Source organism: Boleophthalmus pectinirostris, unplaced genomic scaffold, assembly GCF_026225935.1.
Source record: "Boleophthalmus pectinirostris isolate CB_2022bp ecotype Guang Dong unplaced genomic scaffold, ASM2622593v1 HiC_scaffold_14, whole genome shotgun sequence".
Classification (NCBI taxonomy): Eukaryota; Metazoa; Chordata; class Actinopteri; order Gobiiformes; family Gobiidae; genus Boleophthalmus; species Boleophthalmus pectinirostris.
In genome coordinates, this window is record NW_026571047.1 from 36,276,202 (window position 1) to 36,298,701 (window position 22,500).

Below are 22,500 nucleotides of genomic sequence, written 5' to 3' on the forward strand. Positions count from 1 at the left end.
TAATGAACTGAGGAGACACACACACACAAAGAGGGGGCATGTGGGAGGGCATCTGACACACAGGAGGTTCATTAGAGTGTGTGTGTGTGTGTGTTTTGTAGTCAGCGTGCGGAGCTGGAGGAGCTGAGGAGGCATCTGGAGGAGAACAGCTCTGTGGCCTCACGAGCTCTGAGAGAAGAGCTGGAGAAGAGCCGAGAGGAGCAGGAGAGAAGACACCAGGTATTTATACTCTGACACTACTACTACAACAAGTACTACTACTACTACTACTACTGCTACTACTACTGCTACTGGAGAGGAGCAGGAGAGGTGCATCACAGACACTAGGACTTACCACTGTTACTTTTACTGATCTGACACTTGATGTAATCAGAGTAAAACTATTTACATGTCGCCCAGAAAGTCTTATAATGTTTGAACTTTTATTTATACAAAGTTCTTCTGTGATTATGTAGAGATAAATAATAATAATAATAATAATAATAATAATAATAATAATAATAATAATAATAATGATGATGTGTTTCAGATGGAGATAAAGGCTCTGCAGGAGCGAGTGGAGCTGGAGAAACAGACATGGGAGGACACCTACAGGACCAAACAGGTACTGCACACGATTCACACAACCGCTCTGGCGAGTCACCCGACCGCTCCGGCGAGTCACCCGACCGCTTGACCGCTCCAGTGAGTCACCCGACCGCTCCGGCGAGTCACCGGACCGTTCTGGCGAGTCACCCGACCGCTCCGGCGAGTCACCCGACCGCTCCAATGAGTCACCTGACCGTTCTGGCGAGTCACCCGACCGCTCCGGCGAGTCACCGGACCGTTCTAGCGAGTCACCCGACCGCTCCGGCGAGTCACCTGACCGCTCCGGCGAGTCACCTGACTGCTCCGGTGAGTCACCTGACCGCTCGACCACTCCAACGAGTCACCCGACCGCTCCGGCGAGTCACCCGACCGCTCTGGCGAGTCACCCGACCGCTCCGGCGAGTCACCTGACCGCTCGACCGCTCCAACGAGTCACCCGACTGCTCCAGTGAGTCACCTGACCGTTCTGGCGAGTCACCCGACCGCTCCAACGAGTCACCCGACTGCTCCAGTGAGTCACCTGACCGTTCTGGCGAGTCACCCGACCGCTCCGGCGAGTCACGACCTCACGCGCTGACCGCTCACCGACTCGACCGTCCGGCGAGTCACCCGACCGCTCCGGCGAGTCACCTGACCGCTCGACCGCTCCAACGAGTCACCCGACTGCTCCAGTGAGTCACCTGACCGTTCTGGCGAGTCACCCGACCGCTCCAACGAGTCACCCGACCGCTCCGGCGAGTCACCCGACCGCTCCGGCGAGTCACCCGACCGCTCCGGCGAGTCACCCGACTCTATTTCCTCTCAATTGTTGTATCGGAGTCAATTTGTGCTTGTTTGTTTATCATGTTTGCGTTTATATTTGTGTTTATATTTACGTTTATATTTATGTTTGTGTTTGTAGGAGGCGTGGCTCCGGAGCCGAGAGCGAGAGATGAAAGAGGAGCTGAAGAGAGAGAGAGACAAAGAGATAGAACTGGCCATCTGGACTCTGGAGGAGCAGACGAGTAAAGAGAGGGAGGAGAGCGAGAGAGCGCTGGAGAACAGGTGAGAGAGAAAAGGTGAAAGAGCTCCACCCTAAAGTGATGTGTTAGAGCACGGAGAGGTGGACTGACGAAGTGTGACGTCACCCGCAGCATTCAGCTCCAAATGAAGCTCATCAAGGCTGCACTTATATCAGCTCATTTTTCATATTTGGAATTCTGACCTCGAGTACCATAGCAACCAAAGAGCCAATCATGTGTTTGCTGCTGAGCTGAACGTGACTGTTTTAGTGTGAGCTGGAGGTTCCACTCAGACTCTGACCCAGACCCTGACTCAGACCTGGACCCAGACCCAGACTCAGACTCTGACTCAGACCTGGACCCAGACTGTGACGTGTGTGTTGTTTTTCCAGAGTGAAGCGTGTGAGGGAGAAGTACGAGGCGGAGCTGCAGGAGCTGGAGCGCTCTGAGAGGGGCGCTGTGGAGAAACACCAGGAAACACGACAGAAACTACTGCAGAGAGAAGAAGAACTGATGAGAGCCGCAGCAGAACTACGGCTCAAAGACCAGACCATCCAGAGTCTAAAACAGGTACTAAACCAGATCTAAACCAGGTCTAAAACAGGACTAAAACAGGTCTAAACCAGGACTAAAACAGGATTAAAACAGGTCTAAACCAGGACTAAAACAGGTCTAAACCAGGACTAAAACAGGATTAAAACAGGTCTAAACCAGGACTAAAACAGGACTAAAACAGGTCTAAACCAGGACTAAACCAGGACTAAATCAGGACTAAACCAGGACTAAACCAGGATTAAAACAGGTCTAAACCAGGACTAAACCAGGATTAAAACAGGTCTAAACCAGGACTAAAACAGGTCTAAACCAGGACTAAACTACGGCTCAAAGACCAGACCATCCAGAGTCTAAAACAGGTACTAAACCAGGACTAGAACAGGTACTAAACCAGGACTAAACCAGGTCTAAACCAGGTCTAAACCAGGTCTAAACTATGGCTCAAAGACAAGACCATCTAGGTGCTAATCAGGTATTAAACCAGGACTAAAACAGGTCTAAACCAAGACTAAACCAGTTCAAAACTAGACCAGACCATCCAGGGTCTAAAACCAGGACTAAACTTCTAAACCCGTCTAAACCGGGTCTCTGCTCGTGTTCCAGACGTGTGAGAAGTTGTCGTCGGAGCGCCACAGTCTGGCCGAGGTGATCCGTGAGGAGTTCGCCGAACGTTTGGTCCAAACAGAAGAAGAGAATCGACAACTGAAGACGAGCGTGAGCGAAATGAGAGCGAGACTCCGACTGGAGCTGGAGAGAGTGACGAGAGAGAAGGAGGACGAGCTCAGCCAAGTACACGAGAGGTACTACTACTACTACTACTACTACTACTACTACTACTACTACTACTACTACTACTACTACTACTACTACTACTACTACTACTACTACTACTACTACCACTACCACTACCACTACCACTGCTACTACTACTACTACTACTACTACTACTACCACTACCACTACTACTACTACTACTACTACTTCTACTGTGATGCTACCTGGAGGCACTGCTCTGTCTGAAGCTCTGTCTGACTTAAATCTGATCTTTATTTGGTTTAGTTGAAACTCCCATCAGGTGAGCTGCGTCTCCACGGTAACTGCTGAACATTCCACCATAGAGAGACATGTAAAACACCCCCCATGATGCAAAGTGTCAGTGAAACCTTGAAATCTCGGCCAGTGTGTTTAACGACTCCAGTGACATAACGCCGTCACGCCATCGATCTGTGGGCAAATAAGCTCAGAGCGTCGCCACGGCAACAGGAAACAGTAAACAAACAGCACAGACTCATCACACTCATCTCCCCGAGGCTCAGACCTGGGCTAGACCTGGTTCAGTCCTGGGTCAGACCTTTTCAATCCTTTTTAGTCCCGTTTTGTGAGTCGTGAGGAGATTTTTACTGAAGCAGAAGTTTAAAAACAGTGAAAATATTTAAACACAAGTGTCTGTGTTTTTCAGAGTGAAGGCGGCCATTTTGAAGAAAGAGGAAACTGTGAATAGTCTGCGCAAACAACACGAGGTCAGTGCACCTTCTGACCCCTCTGACCCCCTCTGACCCTCTGACCCCTCTACAGTCCACACTCTGACCCTCTGACCCCTCTGACCCCTCTACAGTCCACACTCTGACCCTCTGACCCCTCTACAGTCCACACTCTGACCCTCTGACCCCTCTGACCCCTCTACAGTCCACACTCTGACCCTCTGACCCCCTCTGACACCCTCTACAGTCCACACTCTGACCCTCTACAGTCCACACTCTGACCCTCTGACCCTCTGACCCTCTACAGTCCACACTCTGACCCTCTACAGTCCACACTCTGACCCTCTGACCCCCTCTCTGACCCCTCTACAGTCCACACTCTGACCCCCTCTGACCCTCTACAGTCACACTCTGACCCTCTGACCCTCTGACCCTCTGACCCTCTCAGTCGACCCTCTACAGTCCACACCTCTGACCCTCTGACCCTCTCTGACCCTCTCAGACACTCTGACCCCTCTGACCCTCTGACCTCTACAGTCCACACTCTGACCCTCTGACCCTCTACAGTCCACACTCTGACCCTCTGACCCCTCTACAGTCCACACTCTGACCCTCTGACCCCTCTACAGTCCACACTCTGACCCTCTGACCCTCTCTGACCCTCTACAGTTCACACTCTGACCCTCTGACCCTGACCCTCTACAGTCCACACTCTGACCCTCTCTGACCCTCTACAGTCCACACTCTGACCCTCTGACCCTCTCTGACCCTCTACAGTCCACACTCTGACCCTCTGACCCCCTCTGACCCTCTACAGTCCACACTCTGACCCTCTGACCCCTCTGACCCTCTCTGACCCTCTGACCCCCTCTGACCCTCTACAGTCCACACTCTGACCCTCTGACCCTCTCTGACCCCTCTGACCCTCTGACCCTCTGTGTTGTGTTCAGGCTGCACTGAAGCGAGCCGACCACCTGGAGGCGCTGTGGGAGCAGCAGAGGAAGCAGCTCCTGGAGAAGTGACCCCCCCCCCCCCCCCCCCCCGTTTGTACTGAGCCCTGTGGCCCTTGAGCCTCACACTTTTGTAAGTTCAGACGAAGAACTGAAGAAAAACTTTTATATTTGTGTATTTTTATGTAACTGACTTTTGCAGTAAATTATTCTTAGTTTATTTGGAGTTTAATAAAAGAGAAAAAGAAACTGTAGTTTTTATGAACAAAGGAAGTGATCCCAGTTTAGTCCTGGTTTAGTCCTGGTTTAGACCTGTTTCAGACCTGGTTTAGACCTGGTTTAGTCCTGGTTTAGACCTGTTTCAGACCTGGTTTAGACCTGGTTTAGTCCCTGTGGTATGTAGAACACATGTTTTATGATCTGGACCAGTCTGTACTCGTCTTGGGGACTGATAAGAGACTTGACTATGACACTGGAATCTCAGGAACCAGAGACCTGCTGTAGTCCTGGTTTAGACCTGGTTTAGACCTGGTTTAGACCTGGTTCAGTCCTGGTTCAGTCCTGGTTTAGTCCTGGTTTAGTCCCGGTTCAGACCTGGTTTAGTCCTTGTTTAGTCCTGGTTTAGTCCTGGTTCAGACCTGATTTAGACCTGGTTCAGTCTCGGTTTAGTCCTTGTTTAGACCTGGTTTAGACCTGGTTCAGTCCTGGTTCATTCCTGGTTCAGTCCTGGTTTAGTCTTTGTTCAGTCTTGGTTTAGACCTGGTTTAGTCCTGGTTTAGACCTGGTTTAGACCTGGTTCAGTCCTGGTTCAGTCCTGGTTCAGTCCTGGTTCAGTCCTGGTTTAGTCTTTGTTCAGTCTTGGTTTAGACCTGGTTTAGTCCTGGTTCGGTCCTGGTTTAGTCCTTGTTCAGTCTTGGTTTAGACCTGGTTTAGTCCCGGTTTAGACCTGGTTTAGTCCTGGTTCAGTCCTGGTTTAGTTCTGGTTTAGTCCTGGTTCAGTCTCGGTTTAGTCCTGGTTCAGTCCTGGTTTAGTTCTGGTTTAGTCCTGGTTCAGTCCTGGTTTAGTCCTGGTTTAGTCCTGGTTCAGTCCTGGTTTAGTCCTGGTTTAGTCCTGGTTTAGTCCTGGTTTAGTCCTGGTTTGGATTTGTAAAGTTGAAGGTTTTGAAGAAAGTGATTTTTTTTTTTTTTTTTTTGAAGGAAATTTGTGTGAAAAACAAACGTTTTGGATGAAAAAGTGAGTTTATTGTGAAAGTTCGAGGCTTTTATTTTGAAAAGACGGATTTTGTAAAGTTGAAAGTTTAGACGGAAAAAAGAACGTGAGGATTTTAAACGGAACCAGAGAAAAACCTGAACCGAGACCGAAAATAAAGAGTCACATCTCAAACTCTCGTCTCTGTGTGTTTGTTTGTGTTTGAGTTTTTAAGCCGGATGCCCTCCCTGCTCCTCGGGACAAACGTGTCTTGCTCAAGGACACAAAGATAAGAGAGAGTTTTGTCCTCGTCTCGTGTTTGGAGACTCTGTGTCCTCTGAAATACCACCGTCCCACAGACCCGACCCGTCCTGACCCCGACGCCCCCGAACCAGGACTAGACCAGGACTAGACCAGGACTAAACCAGGACTAAACCAGGACTAAACCAGGACTAGACCAGGACTAGACCAGGACTAACCAGGACTAAGACCCAGGACTTAGACCAGGACTAGACCAGGACTAAACCAGGACTAGACCAGGACTACAGGACCAGGACTAGACCAGGACTAGACCAGGACTAAACCCAGGACTAAACCAGGACTAGACCAGGACTAAACCAGGACTAAACCAGAGGACTAAACCAGACTAGACTAGGACTAGACCAGGACTAGACCAGGACTAGACCAGGACTAGACTACAGGACTAACCACCAGGACTAGACCAGGACTAGACCAGGACTAGACCAGGACTAAGGACCAGGACTAGACCAGGACTAGACCAGGACTACCAGGACCAGGACTAACCAGGACTAGACTAGGACTAACCAACCAGGACTAAACAGGACTAGACCAGGACTAGACCAGGACTGAAGGACTGACCAGGACTAAACCAGGACTAGACCCAGGACTAAACCAGGACTAGACCAGGACTGAACCAGGACTGAACCAGGACTAGACTAGACCAGGACTAAACCAGGACTAGACCAGGACTAGACCAGGACTAGACCAGGACTAGGACTAGACCAGGACCAGGACTAGGACTAAACCAGGACTAGACCAGGACTAGACTAACCAGGACTGAACCAGGACTGAACCAGGACTAAACCAGGACTAGACCAGGACTGAACCAGGACTAAACCAGGACTAGACCAGGACTAAACCAGGACTGAACCAGGACTGAACCAGGACTAGACCAGGACTAGACCAGGACTAGACCAGGACTGAACCAGGACTAGACCAGGACTAGACCAGGTCTAAACCAGGTCTAAACCAGGACTAAACCAGGACTAAACCAGAACTAAACTAGGTCTAAACCAGGTCTGAACCCAGGAGCCTGTGGTTGCGCGGCGAGTGTGAGGCCCACTGTGCCCACAGGAAGTCACATGCTCTGAAACACGAGAGCACTTCCTGTGACGGAAAACAGCTGCTGGAGATTACCCAGAATCCTCCAGCTCATGAGGCTGAAACACGAGGCTGAAACACGGTCTGGGCTCAGTCCGGGGTCTAGTCCGGGTTCAGGTTCTGGTCTGGTTCTGGTTCTAGAGGCTTTGGGGAGTTTTGTTGCTGGACTTGTGTCTCAGAGGCTCAAAGTCTGGGTCTGGGTTTGGGTCTGGGTTTGGGTCTGGGTTTGGGTTTGGGTCTGGGTTTGGGTTTGGTCTGGGTTTGGGTCTGGGTTTGGGTTTGGGTCTGGGTTTGGGTTTGGGTTTGGGTCTGGGTTTGGGTTTGGGTCTGGGTTTGGGTCTGGGTTTGGGTCTGGGTCTGGGTTGGGTCTGGGTCTGGGTTTGGTCTGGGTCTGGGTTTGGGTCTGGGTTGGGTCTGGGTTTCTGGGTTGGGTTGGGTCTGGGTTGGGTGGGTTTGGGTCTGGGTTTGGGTTTGGGTCTGGGTTTGGGTCTGGGTTTGGGTCTGGGTTTGGGTCTGGGTTTGGGTCTGGGTTTGGGTCTGGGTCTGGGTTTGGGTTTGGGTCTGGGTTTGGGTCTGGGTTTGGGTTTGGGCTGGGTTTGGGTTTGGGTCTGGGTTTGGGTTTGGGTCTGGACTCGGATGGAGACACTGGAAACACCAGGAGCCACAGGAGGCACCAGAGAAAAAACTGTTGTTGTGTCTTTAGGCAAGACACTTCAGCCACACTGCCCAGTGTGAAAGTGCAGTGTGTGATGGTTCAGCCTCACTTCTGTCAGTCTGTCCCAGGGCAGCTGTGGCCACAGTAGAAGAGTGACGTGTGCAGAGTGTTTGTGATTTGTATTTGTGTGAAAAGTTTTGTATAAATAAAAACTTTGTGACTGTTGAGTTTTGTTTCTGTCAAATAAAATTTAAATAAAGTTTTAAAACTTGTTCAGAAAATAAAATAATAATAAAAGTACGTGAGACGAGCGGAGCAGTACATGTACTACAGTAAAAGTACTGTTACTCTGTACATGTACTACAGTAAAAGTACTGTTACTCTGTACATGTACTACAGTAAAAGTACTGTGTGTACATGTACTACAGTAAAAGTACTGTGTGTACATGTACTACAGTAAAAGTACTGTGTGTACATGTACTACAGTAAAAGTACTGTGTGTACATGTACTACAGTAAAAGTACTGTGTGTACATGTACTACAGTAAAAGTACTGTGTGTACATGTACTACAGTAATAGTACTGTGTGTACATGTACTGCAGTAAAAGTACTGTGTGTACATGTACTACAGTAAAAGTACTGTGTGTACATGTACTACAGTAAAAGTACTGTGTGTACATGTACTACAGTAAAAGTACTGTGTGTGTGTTGTTTTTGTTTGAGGATCGTTTCATCATAAACTTTGTAAATCTTCACATTTCTTTGGTTTAAACAGAACGACGCTGCTCCCTCTGGATTTAGGTCTAAACCAGGTCTAAACCAGGACTAAACCAGGTCTAAACCAGGACTAAACCAGGACTGAATCAGGACTGAACCAGGACTGAACCAGGACCAGTTCCAGACCAGGGCGTAGAGCTGCTGCTCCTCCTGGAGTTTCACAAACACATTTCATCATTTCATTAAATCATCGTAAATTTGAGAGAAAACAGCTGCAGGGAAAAGTCTCCTCCCTCTGAGTCTGGACCAGGACTGAACCAGGACTGAACCAGGACTACACCAGGACTAAACCAGGACTACACCAGGACTACACCAGGACTGAACCAGGACTACACCAGGACTACACCAGGACTAAACCAGGACTACACCAGGACTACACCAGGACTACACCAGGACTAACCAGGACTACACCAGGACTAACCAGGACCAGGACTAAACCAGGACTAAACCAGGACTACACCAGGACTAAACCAGGACTACACCAGGACTACACCAGGACTAAACCAGGACTAAAACAGGACTAAACATTCTGAGTTTTGCAGATGTAAACAGACTCATAATAAAGATTTACTCAAACATGTGACTGAAACAAAACACACGACTTAAATCTCAGAGTCTCATAAATCTAAATCCATATAAACCCGGAACCAAACCGGGACTAGAACAGGTCTAAAACAAGTCTAGATCTGGACTAAACCAGGACTAAACCAGGACTAACTGAAGGGACGGCACAAGTCCAGACCTGTGGTTTTGCTGGAGGCAAAGTTTTCATGGGAACTGTTTACGTCAAGTTTTCTTCAAAGACCGGATTCAAACAAGGACTAAACCAGAACTAAACCAGGTCTAAACAAGGACTAAACCAGAACTAAACCAGGTCTAAACCAAGTCTGAACCAGAACTAAACCAGGACTAAACCAGAACTAAACCAGGTCTAAACCAGGTCTAAACCAGGTCTGAACCAGAACTAAACCAGGACTAAACCAGGTCTAAACCAGGTCTAAACCAAGTCTGAACCAGAACTAAACCAGGACTAAACCAGGTCTAAACCAGGTCTAAACCAAGTCTGAACCAGAACTAAACCAGGACTAAACCAGGTCTAAACCAGGTCTAAACCAAGTCTGAACCAGAACTAAACCAGGATTAAACCAGGACTAAACCAGGACTAAACCAGGTCTAAACCAGGTCTGAACCAAGTCTGAACCAGAACTAAACCAGGACTAAACCAGGACTAAACCAGGTCTAAACCAAGTCTGAACCAGAACTAAACCAGAACTAAACCAGGACTAAACCAGGTCTAAACCAGGTCTGAACCAAGTCTGAACCAGAACTAAACCAGGACTAAACCAGGACTAAACCAGGTCTAAACCAGGTCTGAACCAGGACTAAACCAGGTCTAAACCAGGACTAAACTGGGACTAAACCAGGATTAAACCAGGACTAAACCAGGTCTGAATTAGAACTAAGTCAGCATCAAACCAGGACTAAACCAAAAACAAGTGCTATTCTTGTACTTTATTAATGCAGCACTGAAATTTCCCCCACATGAGGGGATCTGGACCTATATGGGACTCGGATCTGGTTCAGACCTGGTTTAGACCTGGTTAGACCTGGTTTAGTCCTGGTTTAGACCTGGTTTAGACCTGGTTTAGTCCTGGTTTAGACCTGGTTTAGTCCTGGTTTAGACCTGGTTTAGTCCTGGTTTAGACCTGGTTTAGTCCTGGTTTAGTCCTGGTTTAGTCCTGGTTTAGACCTGGTTTAGTCCTGGTTTAGTCCTGGTTTAGACCTGGTTTAGTCCTGGTTTAGACCTGGTTTAGACCTGGTTTAGACCTGGTTTAGTCCTGGTTTAGACCTGGTTTAGACCTGGTTTAGTCCTGGTTTAGACCTGGTTTAGTTCTGGTTTAGACCTGGTTTAGACCTGGTTTAGTCCTGGTTTAGTCCTGGTTTAGTCCTGGTTTAGACCTGGTTGTTTCCTTTTACTTACAGACTTTCTACGTGATTGACAGGTCACACTCGAGGGGGCGGGGCCAAGTGTGGGAATGTGGGCGTGCCTCACGCCCCCCCTTCCCCGCTGACCACGCCCCTTCCTTCCTGCGCGTCTTGTGCGCTTCTCCGCTCTCCTCACGTCTTTACGCACGCATCTGTCCCCGAACCCCAAACCCGACCGGACTAAACCCGACACCGGACCCGAGACCGGACCCTGGACTAACCCCTGACCCGGGTCTCACGGGACCAGACCCGGATCCGGACCAGAACCGAGCCGAGGAGCGGAGCGGAGGGAGAATGCGGCAGGAGTAGCGGCGCTGTAACGGTAACAAAGACTGCGGTTTTTGCGGGTACAAGTGGGTTCAAGTGGGTTTTTCTGGGTCCAAACAGGCGCGGTTCCGGGTTCTGGGTCCGGACTCGGGTCTAGACTCGGATCTGGATTTTGTTTCAGAACTTTTGGAGCGGTTTGTGTGTGAGAAAAGTAGTTTTGAAGAAGAACAGAGGAGGGGACAGGCGTGGGAGATCCGGAGATAAGAGGCGTGCGCGAGGAACGTGAAGACAGCAGCAGAAAACGGCCCAAAAAGAAACCCGTCATGACGTCACGACGGGGAGTTTTAACTGAAGCCTTGTTAAAGAGAAATAAAAATAAACTAAAAATAAACTAAAGTCTAAAAATACAGTCGAGCAACAGCGAGAAGAAACCAGAGAAGAAATAATGAAAAGTTAAAACGAAACTCGAAACCAGGACTAGACCAGAACTAAACCAGGACTAAACCAGGACTAAACCAGGACTAAACCAGGACTAAACCAGGACTAAACCAGGACTAAACCAGGACTAGACCAGGACTAAACCAGGACTAGACCAGGACTAACCAGACTAAACCAGGACTAGACCAGGACTAAACCAGGTAAACCAGGACTAAACCAGGACTAAACCAGGACTAAACCGACTAGACCAGGACTAAACCAGGACTAAACCAGGACTAGACCAGGACTAGACCAGGACTCCAGGACTAAACCAGGACTAGGACCACCCAGGACTAGACCAGGACTAACCCAGGACCAGTAAACCAGGACTAGACCACCAGGACCAGGACTAAACCAGGACTAAACCAGGACTAAACCAGGACTAAACCAGGACTAAACTAGGACCAGGACTAAACCAGGACTAGACCAGGACTAGACCAGGACTAGACCAGGACTAAACCAGGACTAGGACTAAACCAGGACTAGGACCAGGACTAGAACCAGACTAACAGACCAGGGACTAGACCAGGACTAGACCCAGGTCTAAAACCAGAACTAAACCAGGACTAAAACCAGGACTAAAACCAGGACTAAACCAGGACTAAAACCAGGACTAAACCAAAACCAAACCAGGTCTAAACCAGGACTAAACCAGGTCTAAACCAGGTCTAAACCAGGTCTAAACCAGGACTAAACCAGGTCTGAGCCAGGTCTAAACCAGGACTAAACCCGGTCTAAAACAGGGACTAAATCAGGGTCTAATCCAAGTCTAAATGAGGACTAAACCAGGTCTAGACCTGTAGGGGAAGTTGTAATGTCATGACAAGGAAAGAAGAAAAACAGAAGCCAGAAACATTTAAGAAAAGTAAAATGTCCTGGTTTAGTCCTGGATTTGTCCTGGTTTAGTCCTGGATTTGTCCTGGTTTATCCTGGTTTAGTCCTGGATTTGTCCTGGTTTAGTCCTGGATTTGTCCTGGTTTAGTCCTGGATTTGTCCTGGTTTAGTCCTGGATTTGTCCTGGTTTTGACCCGGTTTAATCCTGGTTTCTTGTTTCGTAGAATGGGAGGAATGCCTGTGCGCTCAGATTGAGGTTTGACATTTGACCAGATGCCCTCCCTCCTCGAGAATAAAAAATGTCACTTAGTTTAAGGACTGAACCAGGACTGAACCAGGACTGAACCAGGACTGAACCTGGTCTAAACAATGTGTAAACCTTAGTACATGTTTGATTTTGGTCTTGGGGAGCAGAGGCTTTGACTCTCGTTCACACGGACCTGAGAACGAACCAGAGACCACTTAGACCCAGAGTGAGATCCAGACCTGGACCAGACCTGGACTAAGCAGGGACGAGGACTGAGCCAGGACTATACCAGGACTGAACCAGGACTTTTTGGCTCTGACTGGTTTCTAGTTCAGAGTTCAAGTTCATTTAAAAAGACAAAGGGTTTAACGTTTTTGAGCTGAGATAAAAAGTTTCAAGTGTTTTTTTTTTGTTTTTTTTTCCGCCTCAGGATCATTTTCTCCTCACAGATTCAGTTTCATGAGAAAAACCCAGAGATCAGAGATAAAACCCACAAACCAGGTCACAGCCTGGTCCAGACCTGGTCCAGACCTGGTTTAGTTCTGGTTTAGTTCTGGTTTTGTCCTGGTTTAGACCTTTTTTAGACCTGGTTTAGTTCTTGTTCAGACCTGGTTTAGACCTGGTTTAGTTCTGGTTTAGTTCTGGTTTTGTCCTGGTTCAGACCTGGTTCAGTCCTGGTTTAGACCTTGTTTTAGACCTGATTTAGTTCTTGTTCAGACCTGGTTTAGTCCTGGTTTCAGTCCTGGTTTAGTCCTGGTTCAGACCTGTCTTAGTTCTTGTTTAGACCTGGTTTAGTTCTGGTTTAGTCCTGGTTTAGTCCTGGTTCAGACCTGGTTTAGACCTTTTTTAGACCTGGTTTAGTTCTTGTTCAGACCTGGTTCAGTCCTGGCTCAGTCCTGGTTTAGACCTTGTTTAGACCTGGTTTAGTCCTGGTTTAGACCTGGTTTAGTCCTGGTTTAGTCCTGTTTTAGTCCTGGTTCAGACCTGGTTCAGTCCTGGTTTAAATCAGTCCTGGTTTAGACCTGGTTTAGACCTGGTTTAGTCCTAGTCCTGGTTCAGACCTGGTTCATTTAAACAGGATTAGTCTGAGATGTTTGAGTTTGGACAGTGGCAGAGTCGTCGTCCTGGAGACTAAATCCGCAAAAACTAGAATGCGGACGACGGGACGGGAGGGCATCTGACACAATCTGACACAATCTGACTCACGGGGACTCACGGGGACACTCTGAGACAAACGGGGACACTCTGAGACAAACGGGGACACTCTGAGACAAACGGGGACACTCTGAGACAAACGGGGACACTCTGAGACAAACGGGGACACTCTGAGACAAACGGGGACACTGAGACAAACGGGGACACTGAGACAAACGGGGACACTCTGAGACAAACGGGGACACTCTGAGACAAACGGGGACACTGAGACAAACGGGGACACTCTGAGACACAGCGGTTGGTCCAGTCAAATGAAGCTCACTGAAGTTTGCGGCTGTTTGTGTCCGATACCGACGTCAATATTTTGGCTTTGAGTGTGTCCCGATATCGGCCGATACGACAGCAGGGACTGAAAATACACGAGTTATTTCCTTTAAACACAAACGGCGGAAAGTCAAACACTGTTCACACTTTTGTCACGATTGTTTAGAATTTAAAGCAGCATGAACGTCTGAAAAACACGAGCCGCTGTTTTGGACAAACGTCGACTTATTACACCAGTTTATCGAAAACGGGACATCGACTGAACCGATATCTTGGACCTAATACCTGATCTAGGGTCAGACTGATATGGATTTTTTTTAGGTCAGATACAACACAGATAAAAGGACTTTAGAGCCGCTGAAATAAAAGCCGATGTGTAAAAATTTCCTGTGAATCTTCAACTGATCATAAAACTTTGGCTCTACTGGATTTTAAATTGCGTTTATTTTATGCGACATTTATTGTTATTCTGCCTCTTTATGTCGTATTTACAGACAGTAGTTCAGCCTCATGGCATTTTTGCATCACATTCTTACCTGTAAACAAAGAAAAAACTACAACTGTCAGACTTTAGTGGTAAATGTGCTCACTCTGTGCTGAATAATCATGTACATGGATCCAGTAACACTTAGACTACGTTCAGACTGCAGGGCTTAACGCTCAATTCCGACTTTTTTGTGAAATCCGATGTTTTTGCGAGGTCGTTCACATTTCCAATTATATGCGACTTGTATGTGATCCCCTGTGTGAACGTTAAACAGCCTGAACGTGTCCCACATGTGACACTGGAGACACGACGACGTCAACTGCAGCGAGCGTCTCTGTGTTTACAGAAGTTGTCCAAACATGGACGCAGCATCGAGCACCTGGAGATTTTAAAGTTCCTCTCGTACCGGAGCCAGAACATGAACAACTTACTTGTTTTAAGGAGAAGAATGAGAAGGAGAAGGACGAGGTTTTTGGTCGTGGTGTTTTGTGGTGAGTGGTGATGTGCTTCACTTCAGTCACATGGAGTTCATTAACAGTTTTCTCCTACTTCAGTGCAGAATAGTGACGTTTGTGTCTTGTTGATAACGTGTAGGTGGATGAATGCACTTTGACCGTTCACACTGAAGTCACATGTCAAAAGATCAGATATGGATCAGTTTCAGGAGCACATATCCAAGTGTCCTGGGTCACATTTGAATAAATCAGATCTGTGTGGTTCAGACTGACATTAAAAGATCAGATACAGGAACATAGAGACAAAAAATTGGATTTGGGTCACTTCAGGTGCATCTGAGCGCAGCTCTGGACTCTGTCGTCTCTTTGCACTCGACCAGTGTGAGAAAAGTGTTTATGTGAAAGAGTCAGAGCTGAACTCAAATGAGAAACAACCAAAAGTTGCTGCAAAACCGACACATTTGTAAAACTCACACAGAAAACTTAGATCACAAGTGTCTTTAACCCAGACTCAACACCAACAACACAGACGAGAATAACACAACAACTGTGTGTGTGTGTGTGTGTCCTCTGTGTGTGTGTGTGTGTGTGTGTGTGTGTCCTGTGTGTGTGTGTGTCCTCTGTGTGTGTGTGTGTGTGTGTGTGTGTGTGTGTGTGTCCTCTGTGTGTGTGTGTGTGTGTCCTCTGTGTGTGTGTGTGTGTGTGTGTGTCCTCTGTGTGTGTGTGTGTGTGTGTGTGTGTGTGTGTGTGTGTGTGTGTGTGTCCTTGTGTGTGTGTGTGTGTGTGTGTGTGTGTGTGTGTGTGTGTGTGTGTGTGTGTGTGTGTGTGTGTGTGTGTGTGTGTGTGTGTGTGTGTCTGTGTGTGTGCGTGTGTGTGTGTGTGTGTGTGTGTGTGTGTGTGTGTGTGTGTGTGTGTGTGTGTGTGTGTGTGTCGTGTGTGTGTGTGTGTGTGTGTGTGTGTGTGTGTGTGTGTGTGTGTGTGCGTGTGTGTGTGTGTGTGTGTGTGTGTGCGTGTGTGTGTGTGTGTGTGTGTGTGTGTGTGTGTGTGATGTGTGGGGTCGGAGGGACTGATGGCTTCCATTTGCATGGCTTCTGTCAGTCTGCCCCAGGGCAGCTGTGGCTATAACAGTGGTTTACATCAGCAGGTCCAGAGTGAGTGAAAAATGATCTGTGAAACGTCTTTGTGATAAAACAATGTCTGTGAAAAGTTCTGTATAAACAAAGACTTACTTAAAATAATAACAACATTTAAAATAAATAATGTGTCTGTAGTCGATCTGTGCGGTGGAGCAGCTCTAATACAGATTTGATTTGATCTCACGGGCCAAATATAATTATATCACAGGGCCAAATTTGGCCCCCGGGCCTGAGTCTGACATGTCTGGTCTGTGGGACAGTTCTGTCTTTCCCACATTTGCTCTTTGATAAAAACAGTAGTTTTGTTTCTGTCCTAAACTGTGCTGAATTTAGTTCTCGTTCGTATCTTGGATCAGACTCGTGTGTTTAAAGTGTCCGAGTGTGTGAGTGTGTGAGTGTCCGAGTGTGTGAGTGTCCGAGTGTGTGAGTGTCCGAGTGTGTGAGTGTCCGAGTGTGTGAGTGTCCGAGTGTGTGAGTGTCCGAGTGTGAGTGTGTGAGTGTCCGAGTGTGTGAGTGTGTGAGTGTCCGAGTGTGTGAGTGTCCGAGTGTGTGAGTGTCCGAGTGTGTGAGTGTCCGAGTGTGTGAGTGTCCGAGTGTGTGAGTGTCCGAGTGTGTGAGTGTCCGAGTGTGTGAGTGTCCGAGTGTGTGAGTGTCCGAGTGTGTGAGTGTGTGAGTGTCCGAGTGTGTGAGTGTCCGAGTGTGTGAGTGTCCGAGTGTGTGAGTGTCGAGTGTGTGAGTGTCCGAGTGTGTGAGTGTCCGAGTGTGTGAGTGTCCGAGTGTGTGAGTGTCCGAGTGTGTGAGTGTCCGAGTGTCCGAGTGTGTGAGTGTCCGAGTGTCGAGTGTGTGAGTGTCTGTCCGAGTGTGTGAGTCCGCAGTGTCCGAGTGTGTGAGTGTCCGAGTGTGTGAAGAGTGTCGAGAGTGTCCAGTGTGAGTGTGAGTGTCAGTGAGTGTCCTGTGTGTGTCCGCGTTCAGGGACAGTTCGACGTCACACAGACAAAAGACTCGTCTGATGAATCCTGCTGCGGCGTCACATGACGACGTTTCTCGTCACATGACGACGTTTCTCGTCACATGACGACGTTTCTCGTCATGTTTCTGTCTCTACGTTGGGTCAAATGAATAACGATGTATAACCTGGTCCAGAACGACTCGATTTAGGCCGATAGTCGATATGTCTCCAAGTGCCCATATCGGCCGATATATCGGTCGGGCTCTAATCTGATCCATCCAGAATGTTCAATATCGGCACCAATACCAACACCAGTATCCAGGCACTGATACGATACTGGAAACAGATATTGGTGCCGATATTTACAGTTTTGATGGATTGGATATCGGTTCAGTCGATATCGGTCCAATCGATATCTCGTTTTGGTGGATAAACAGGTGTAATGAGACAGTGTTGGCCCCAAATGCCTCGTAGTGTTTAAGCTGTAGTTACTTTAAAGGTGCACTGCGTAACATTTTTAGAGGGTCTGCCACCTGCTGGTCTCCATGGAAATGTTCTTGCTTTGTCTAGAATGTTCCACAGTATAAGTTAAACTTATTTATCAAGAGGGAGACACACCGGTCACAGCTCTACGCCGCATTACAGGTCAGATCTGTGGAGAGTCTGAGCCACAGAAACACTTGTAATAAGTAAAAACTAGATGGATTTGTTTAAAGTCACACCACGGAACATTCCAGGCAACGCAATAACATCTCAGAAAAGTTACGCAGTGCATCTTTAAATGAGAAATAACAGTTAGAAAACACATTTGGATCATGTTTTAACTCACTGTTTGTGTTGAAAGAAAATGAATCATATTTTCAGTCTGTGCACTGGTATCGGTTCAGATATCGGCAGAGATTTAAAGCCAAAATATCGGTATCGGAAAAGAAAAGGCTGAATCAGTGCATTTCTAGATAAACGGGTGAAAATTGGAGCCGAGTTTCGTAAGAATAGGAATTAATTTATGAACAAATCTCCAAGACTAAACCAGGACTAAACCAGGACTAAACCAGGACTAAACCAGGACTAACCAGACTGAACCAGGACTAAACCAGGACTGAACCAGGACTGAACCAGGACTGAACCAGGACTGAACCAGGACCAGGACTAAACCAGGACTGAACCAGGACTAAACCAGGACTAAACCAGGACTGAACCAGGACTAAACCAGGACTGAACCAGGACTAAACCAGGACTTCTGGGCTCTGTTTGGTTTCTAGTTCAGAGTTCAGGTTTTAAGGACTTTGAGCTGAAATAAAAATCACGAGACGAACGGGACAAAGCGCGTTTGTGATCACAGATATGATCCATAAACCAGGTCCGAGCTGAGTTCAGACCTGGTTTAGACCTGGTTTAGACCTGGACTAGACCTGGGTCAGTCCTATAAATACAGAAATTGTCACATGACCAGAAATGCCTCAGAGACGTTAAACAGATAAAAAACCGGAAAAGGCACATTCCCTGATCTGATTTTCATTTATTCATTTCCTGTTTACATAAGTTACAGGACTGAACCAGGTCTAAACCAGGTCTAAACCAGGTCTAAACCAGGTCTAAACAAGAACTGAACCAAGACTCAACCAGGACTCAACCAGGACTAAACCAGGTCTAAACCAGGTCTAAACCAGGACTCAACCAGGACTCAACCAGGACTGAACCAGGACTAAACCGGGACTAAACCAGGACTAAACCGGGACTAAACCGGGACTAAACTGGGACTAAACCAGGACTAAACCAGGACTAAACCAGGACTCAACCAGGACTCAACCAGGACTCAACCAGGACTAAACCAGGACTAAAACAGGACTAAACCAGGACTCAAACAGGACTGAACCAAGACCAAACCAGGACCAAACCAGGACCAAACCAGGACCAAACCAGGACTAAACCAGGACTAAACCAGGACTAAACCAGGACTAAACCAGGACTAAACCAGGACTAAAACAGGACTAAAACAGGACTAAGACCAGGACTGAGACCGGTTTAGTCCTGGTTCAGTTCTGGTTTAGTCTTGGTTTAGACCTGGTTTAGTCCTGGTTCAGTTCTGGTTTAGACCTGGTTCAGTTCTGGTTTAGACCTGGTTCAGTCCTGGTTTAGACCTGGTTCAGTTCTGGTTTAGTCCTGGTTCAGTCCTGGTTTAGTCCTGGTTCAGTTCTGGTTTAGACTGGTTCAGTCTGGTTTTAGACCTGGTTTAGTTGGTTTAGACCTGGTTCAGTCCTGGTTTAGTCCTGTTCAGTTCTGGTTTAGACCTGGTTCAGTCCTGGTTTAGACTGGTTCAGTTCTGGTTTAGTCCTGGTTCAGTTCTGGTTTAGTTCCTGGTTCAGTTCTGGTTCAGTTCTGGTTTAGTCTGGTTCAGTCCTGGTTCAGTTCTGGTTCAGTCTGGTTCAGTTCTGGTTCAGTTCTGGTTTAGTCCTGGTTCAGTTCTGGTTTAGTCTGGTTTCAGTTCTGGTTTAGTTCTGGTTCAGTTCTGGTTCAGTTCTGGTTTTAGACCTGGTTCAGTCCTGGTTTAGTCCTGGTTCAGTTCTGGTTTAGACCTGGTTCAGTCCTGGTTTTGGTTCAGTTCTGGTTTAGACCTGGTTCAGTCTGGTTTAGACCTGATTCAGTTCTGGTTTAGACCTGGTTCAGACCTGGTTTAGACCTGGTTCAGTTCTGGTTCAGTCCGGTATCACAGTTAGAGTAAATTATCTCTAAGAACCTTTCGAGGTAAATGCGTGCGGCCGCTGTAATTATCTGTGTAAATGTGGATGTGGATTTGCAGCTCATTTACATTTGAGTCCAGGTCCAGTAACATAACAACACCGTCACTTTACAGACGGACACGTCAGAGAAAACAGACTGTTCATGTGCCAGAGCGACAGCAGAAAAACACGAAGCAACGAGAAAGAAAAGAACCAAAACCAGCTTCAAAACGGACACATTTGAACACAGGCTCCTCTCAGATCACAAGTCCTTTTAATCCAGACCTCGCAGCGCTAGGATTCGTTCGCTCGACGGTTGGTGGGGACTTTTTTTATTTAACCAAACGCTGTTATTTGGTCTTGACGTATGTAATGCTCCAAATCCTGTAGGAAGAAGGACAATAATGTCTTTCCCTTTGATAAAATTCACCAGACATTCTCTTTGTTCCGGCTTTAAATCCTCGATCTCGGGAATCGTTGACAAAACAGAATGTCTGTCTCTTCAATGATCGGCTGGTGCCCGAACTCGCACTTCCCTGGTGACCTGATTTAGTCCTGGTTTAGACTTGGTTTAGATCTGGTTTAGTCTTGGTTTAGACCTGGTTTAGTCTTGGTTTAGTCCTTTTTTAGACCTGGTTTAGATCTGGTTTAGATCTGGTTTAGACCTGGTTTAGTCCTGGTTTAGTCCTGGTTTAGTCTTGGTTTAGTCCTGGTTTAGTCCTGGTTTAGTCTTGGTTTAGTCTTGGTTTAGTCCTGGTTTAGTCTTGGTTTAGTCCTGGTTTAGTCTTGGTTTAGTCCTTTTTTAGACCTGGTTTAGACCTAGTTTAGATCTGGTTTAGACCTGGTTTAGTCCTGGTTTAGTCCTGGTTTAGTCCTGGTTTAGACCTGGTTTAGTCCTGGTTTAGTCCTAGTTTAGTCCTGGTTTAGTCTTGTTTAGTCCTGGTTTAGTCTTGGTTTAGTCCTGGTTTAGTCTTGGTTTAGTCCTGGTTTAGTCCTGGTTTAGTCCTGGTTTAGTCTTGGTTTAGACCTGGTTTAGTCCTGGTTTAGTCCTAGTTTAGTCCTGGTTTAGTCTTGGTTTAGACCTGGTTTAGTCCTGGTTTAGTCCTGGTTTAGTCTTGGTTTAGACCTGGTTTAGTCCTGGTTTAGTCCTGGTTTAGTCCTGGTTTAGTCCTGGTTTAGTCCTGGTTTAGTTCTGGTTTAGTCTGTTTAGTCCTGGTTTAGACCTGGTTTAGTCCTGGTTTAGTCCTGTTTAGTCCTGGTTTAGTCTGGTTTAGACCTGGTTTAGTCCTGGTTTAGTCCTGTTTAGTCCTGGTTTAGTCCTGGTTTAGACCTAGTTTTAGATCTGGTTTAGTCCTGGCTTAGTCCTGGTTTAGACCTGGTTTAGACCTGGTTTAGTCCTGGTTTAGTCCTGGTTTAGACCTGGTTTAGATCTGGTTTAGTCTTGGTTTAGACCTGGTTTAGTCCTGGTTTAGTCCTGGTTGTGTTGGGGCAGGTGATCTGTGTCTCACATCTGAGGCTTTGACGCTTATTTTGATCGACAAAAATATTAAAAACATTTAATTTGAATGTTACAAGATTAACATGAGTGAACAGTGCGTCCGGTTCAGTCCACTTCTTTAGGTTCTTTACTTTCTGTCCTGAATTGTGTCACATAAAAAGTCAAGTGGTTTAGGGTTGAACCTGTGTTTTTATGGTCTTGAAGCTCTGACAATGATTAACGCGTTTGCAGTGACGAAGGATGAAGAGGATGGAGACGTGTCTGTGGTCACGATCGGCGGGAGAGAACTTTGCACCACAGTATAGAGCGAACGGTCTGTTTATAGACGCCAGACCTGCCCTGTTCAGCTCCAGGCAAATGAAGCTCACAGCGGCCAGCACAGGCACAGGGCCGGATCTGGACTTGAATTTATACACGGAGAAAATAGTGAAATAAAAACCTCAGGATCATGTAGAAACGTCCCGACTTACACAAAGGAACCAGAGAGGAAATAATGAAACGTTTAAAAAAAAAAGTCTAAATTAAGGTCTAAACCAGGTCTAAACCAGGTCTAAACCAGGTCTAAACCAGGACTAAACCAGGACTAAACCAAGACTAAACCAGGACTAAACCAGACTAAACCAGGACTAAACCAGGACTAAACCAAGACTAAACCAGGACTAAACCAGGACTAAACCAGGACTAAACCAGGTCTAAACCAAGACTAAACCAAGACTAAACCAGATCTAAACCAGGTCTAAACCAGGACTAAACCATGTCTAAACCAGGTCTAAACCAGGTCTAAACCAGGACTAAGCCAGGACTAAACCAGATCTAAACTAGGTCTAAACTAGGTCTAAACTAGGTCTAAACTAGGTCTAAACCAGGTCTAAACCAGGACTAAACCAGGACTAAACCAGGTCTAAACCAGATCTAAACTAGGTCTAAACTAGGTCTAAAACCAGGACTAAACCGGGACTAAACCAGGTCTAAACCAGGTCTAAACCAGGTCTAAACCAGGACTAAACCAGATCTAAACTACGTCTAAACCAGGTCTAAACCAGATGTAAACTAGATCTAAACCAGGACTAAAACCAGGACTACATCAAGACTACACCAGGTCTAAACCAGGTGTAAACTAGGTCTAAACCAGGTTTAAAACCAGGACTAAACCAAGACTACACCAAGTCTAAACCAGGTCTACACCAGGTCTACACCAGGTCTAAACTAGATCTAAACCAGATCTAAACCAGGTCTACACCAGGTCTAAACCAGGTGTAAACCAGGTCTAAACCAGGACTACACCAAGTCTAAACCAGATCTAAACCAGATCTAAACCAGATCTAAACCAGATCTAAACCAGATCTAAACCAGATCTAACCAGGTCTA

At 47.0% G+C, this 22,500-nt stretch overlaps 2 protein-coding genes across 3 annotated transcripts in view; both read left to right on the forward strand.

Annotated features, from left to right (window-relative positions):
* Nucleotides 1-6,115, forward strand: part of cep131 (centrosomal protein 131) — a 43,692-nt gene extending 37,577 nt beyond the window's left edge. For both annotated transcript variants that reach the window (XM_055150491.1, XM_055150492.1), the window contains 7 exons: nt 102-219; nt 530-604; nt 1,490-1,632; nt 1,982-2,159; nt 2,748-2,944; nt 3,604-3,664; nt 4,576-6,115. In XM_055150491.1, the coding sequence (XP_055006466.1) occupies nt 102-219; nt 530-604; nt 1,490-1,632; nt 1,982-2,159; nt 2,748-2,944; nt 3,604-3,664; nt 4,576-4,647 (844 nt within the window). In that variant the 3' untranslated portion in view covers nt 4,648-6,115. The remainder of the gene's footprint in view (nt 1-101; nt 220-529; nt 605-1,489; nt 1,633-1,981; nt 2,160-2,747; nt 2,945-3,603; nt 3,665-4,575) is intronic.
* Nucleotides 6,116-10,676: 4,561 nt separating this feature from the next.
* st6galnac (ST6 (alpha-N-acetyl-neuraminyl-2,3-beta-galactosyl-1,3)-N-acetylgalactosaminide alpha-2,6-sialyltransferase) overlaps nt 10,677-22,500 on the forward strand; it is a 53,065-nt gene continuing 41,241 nt past the window's right edge. The window contains 1 exon segment of the mRNA XM_020930647.2: nt 10,677-10,905. The gene's annotated coding sequence lies outside the window, so the exon portion shown is untranslated.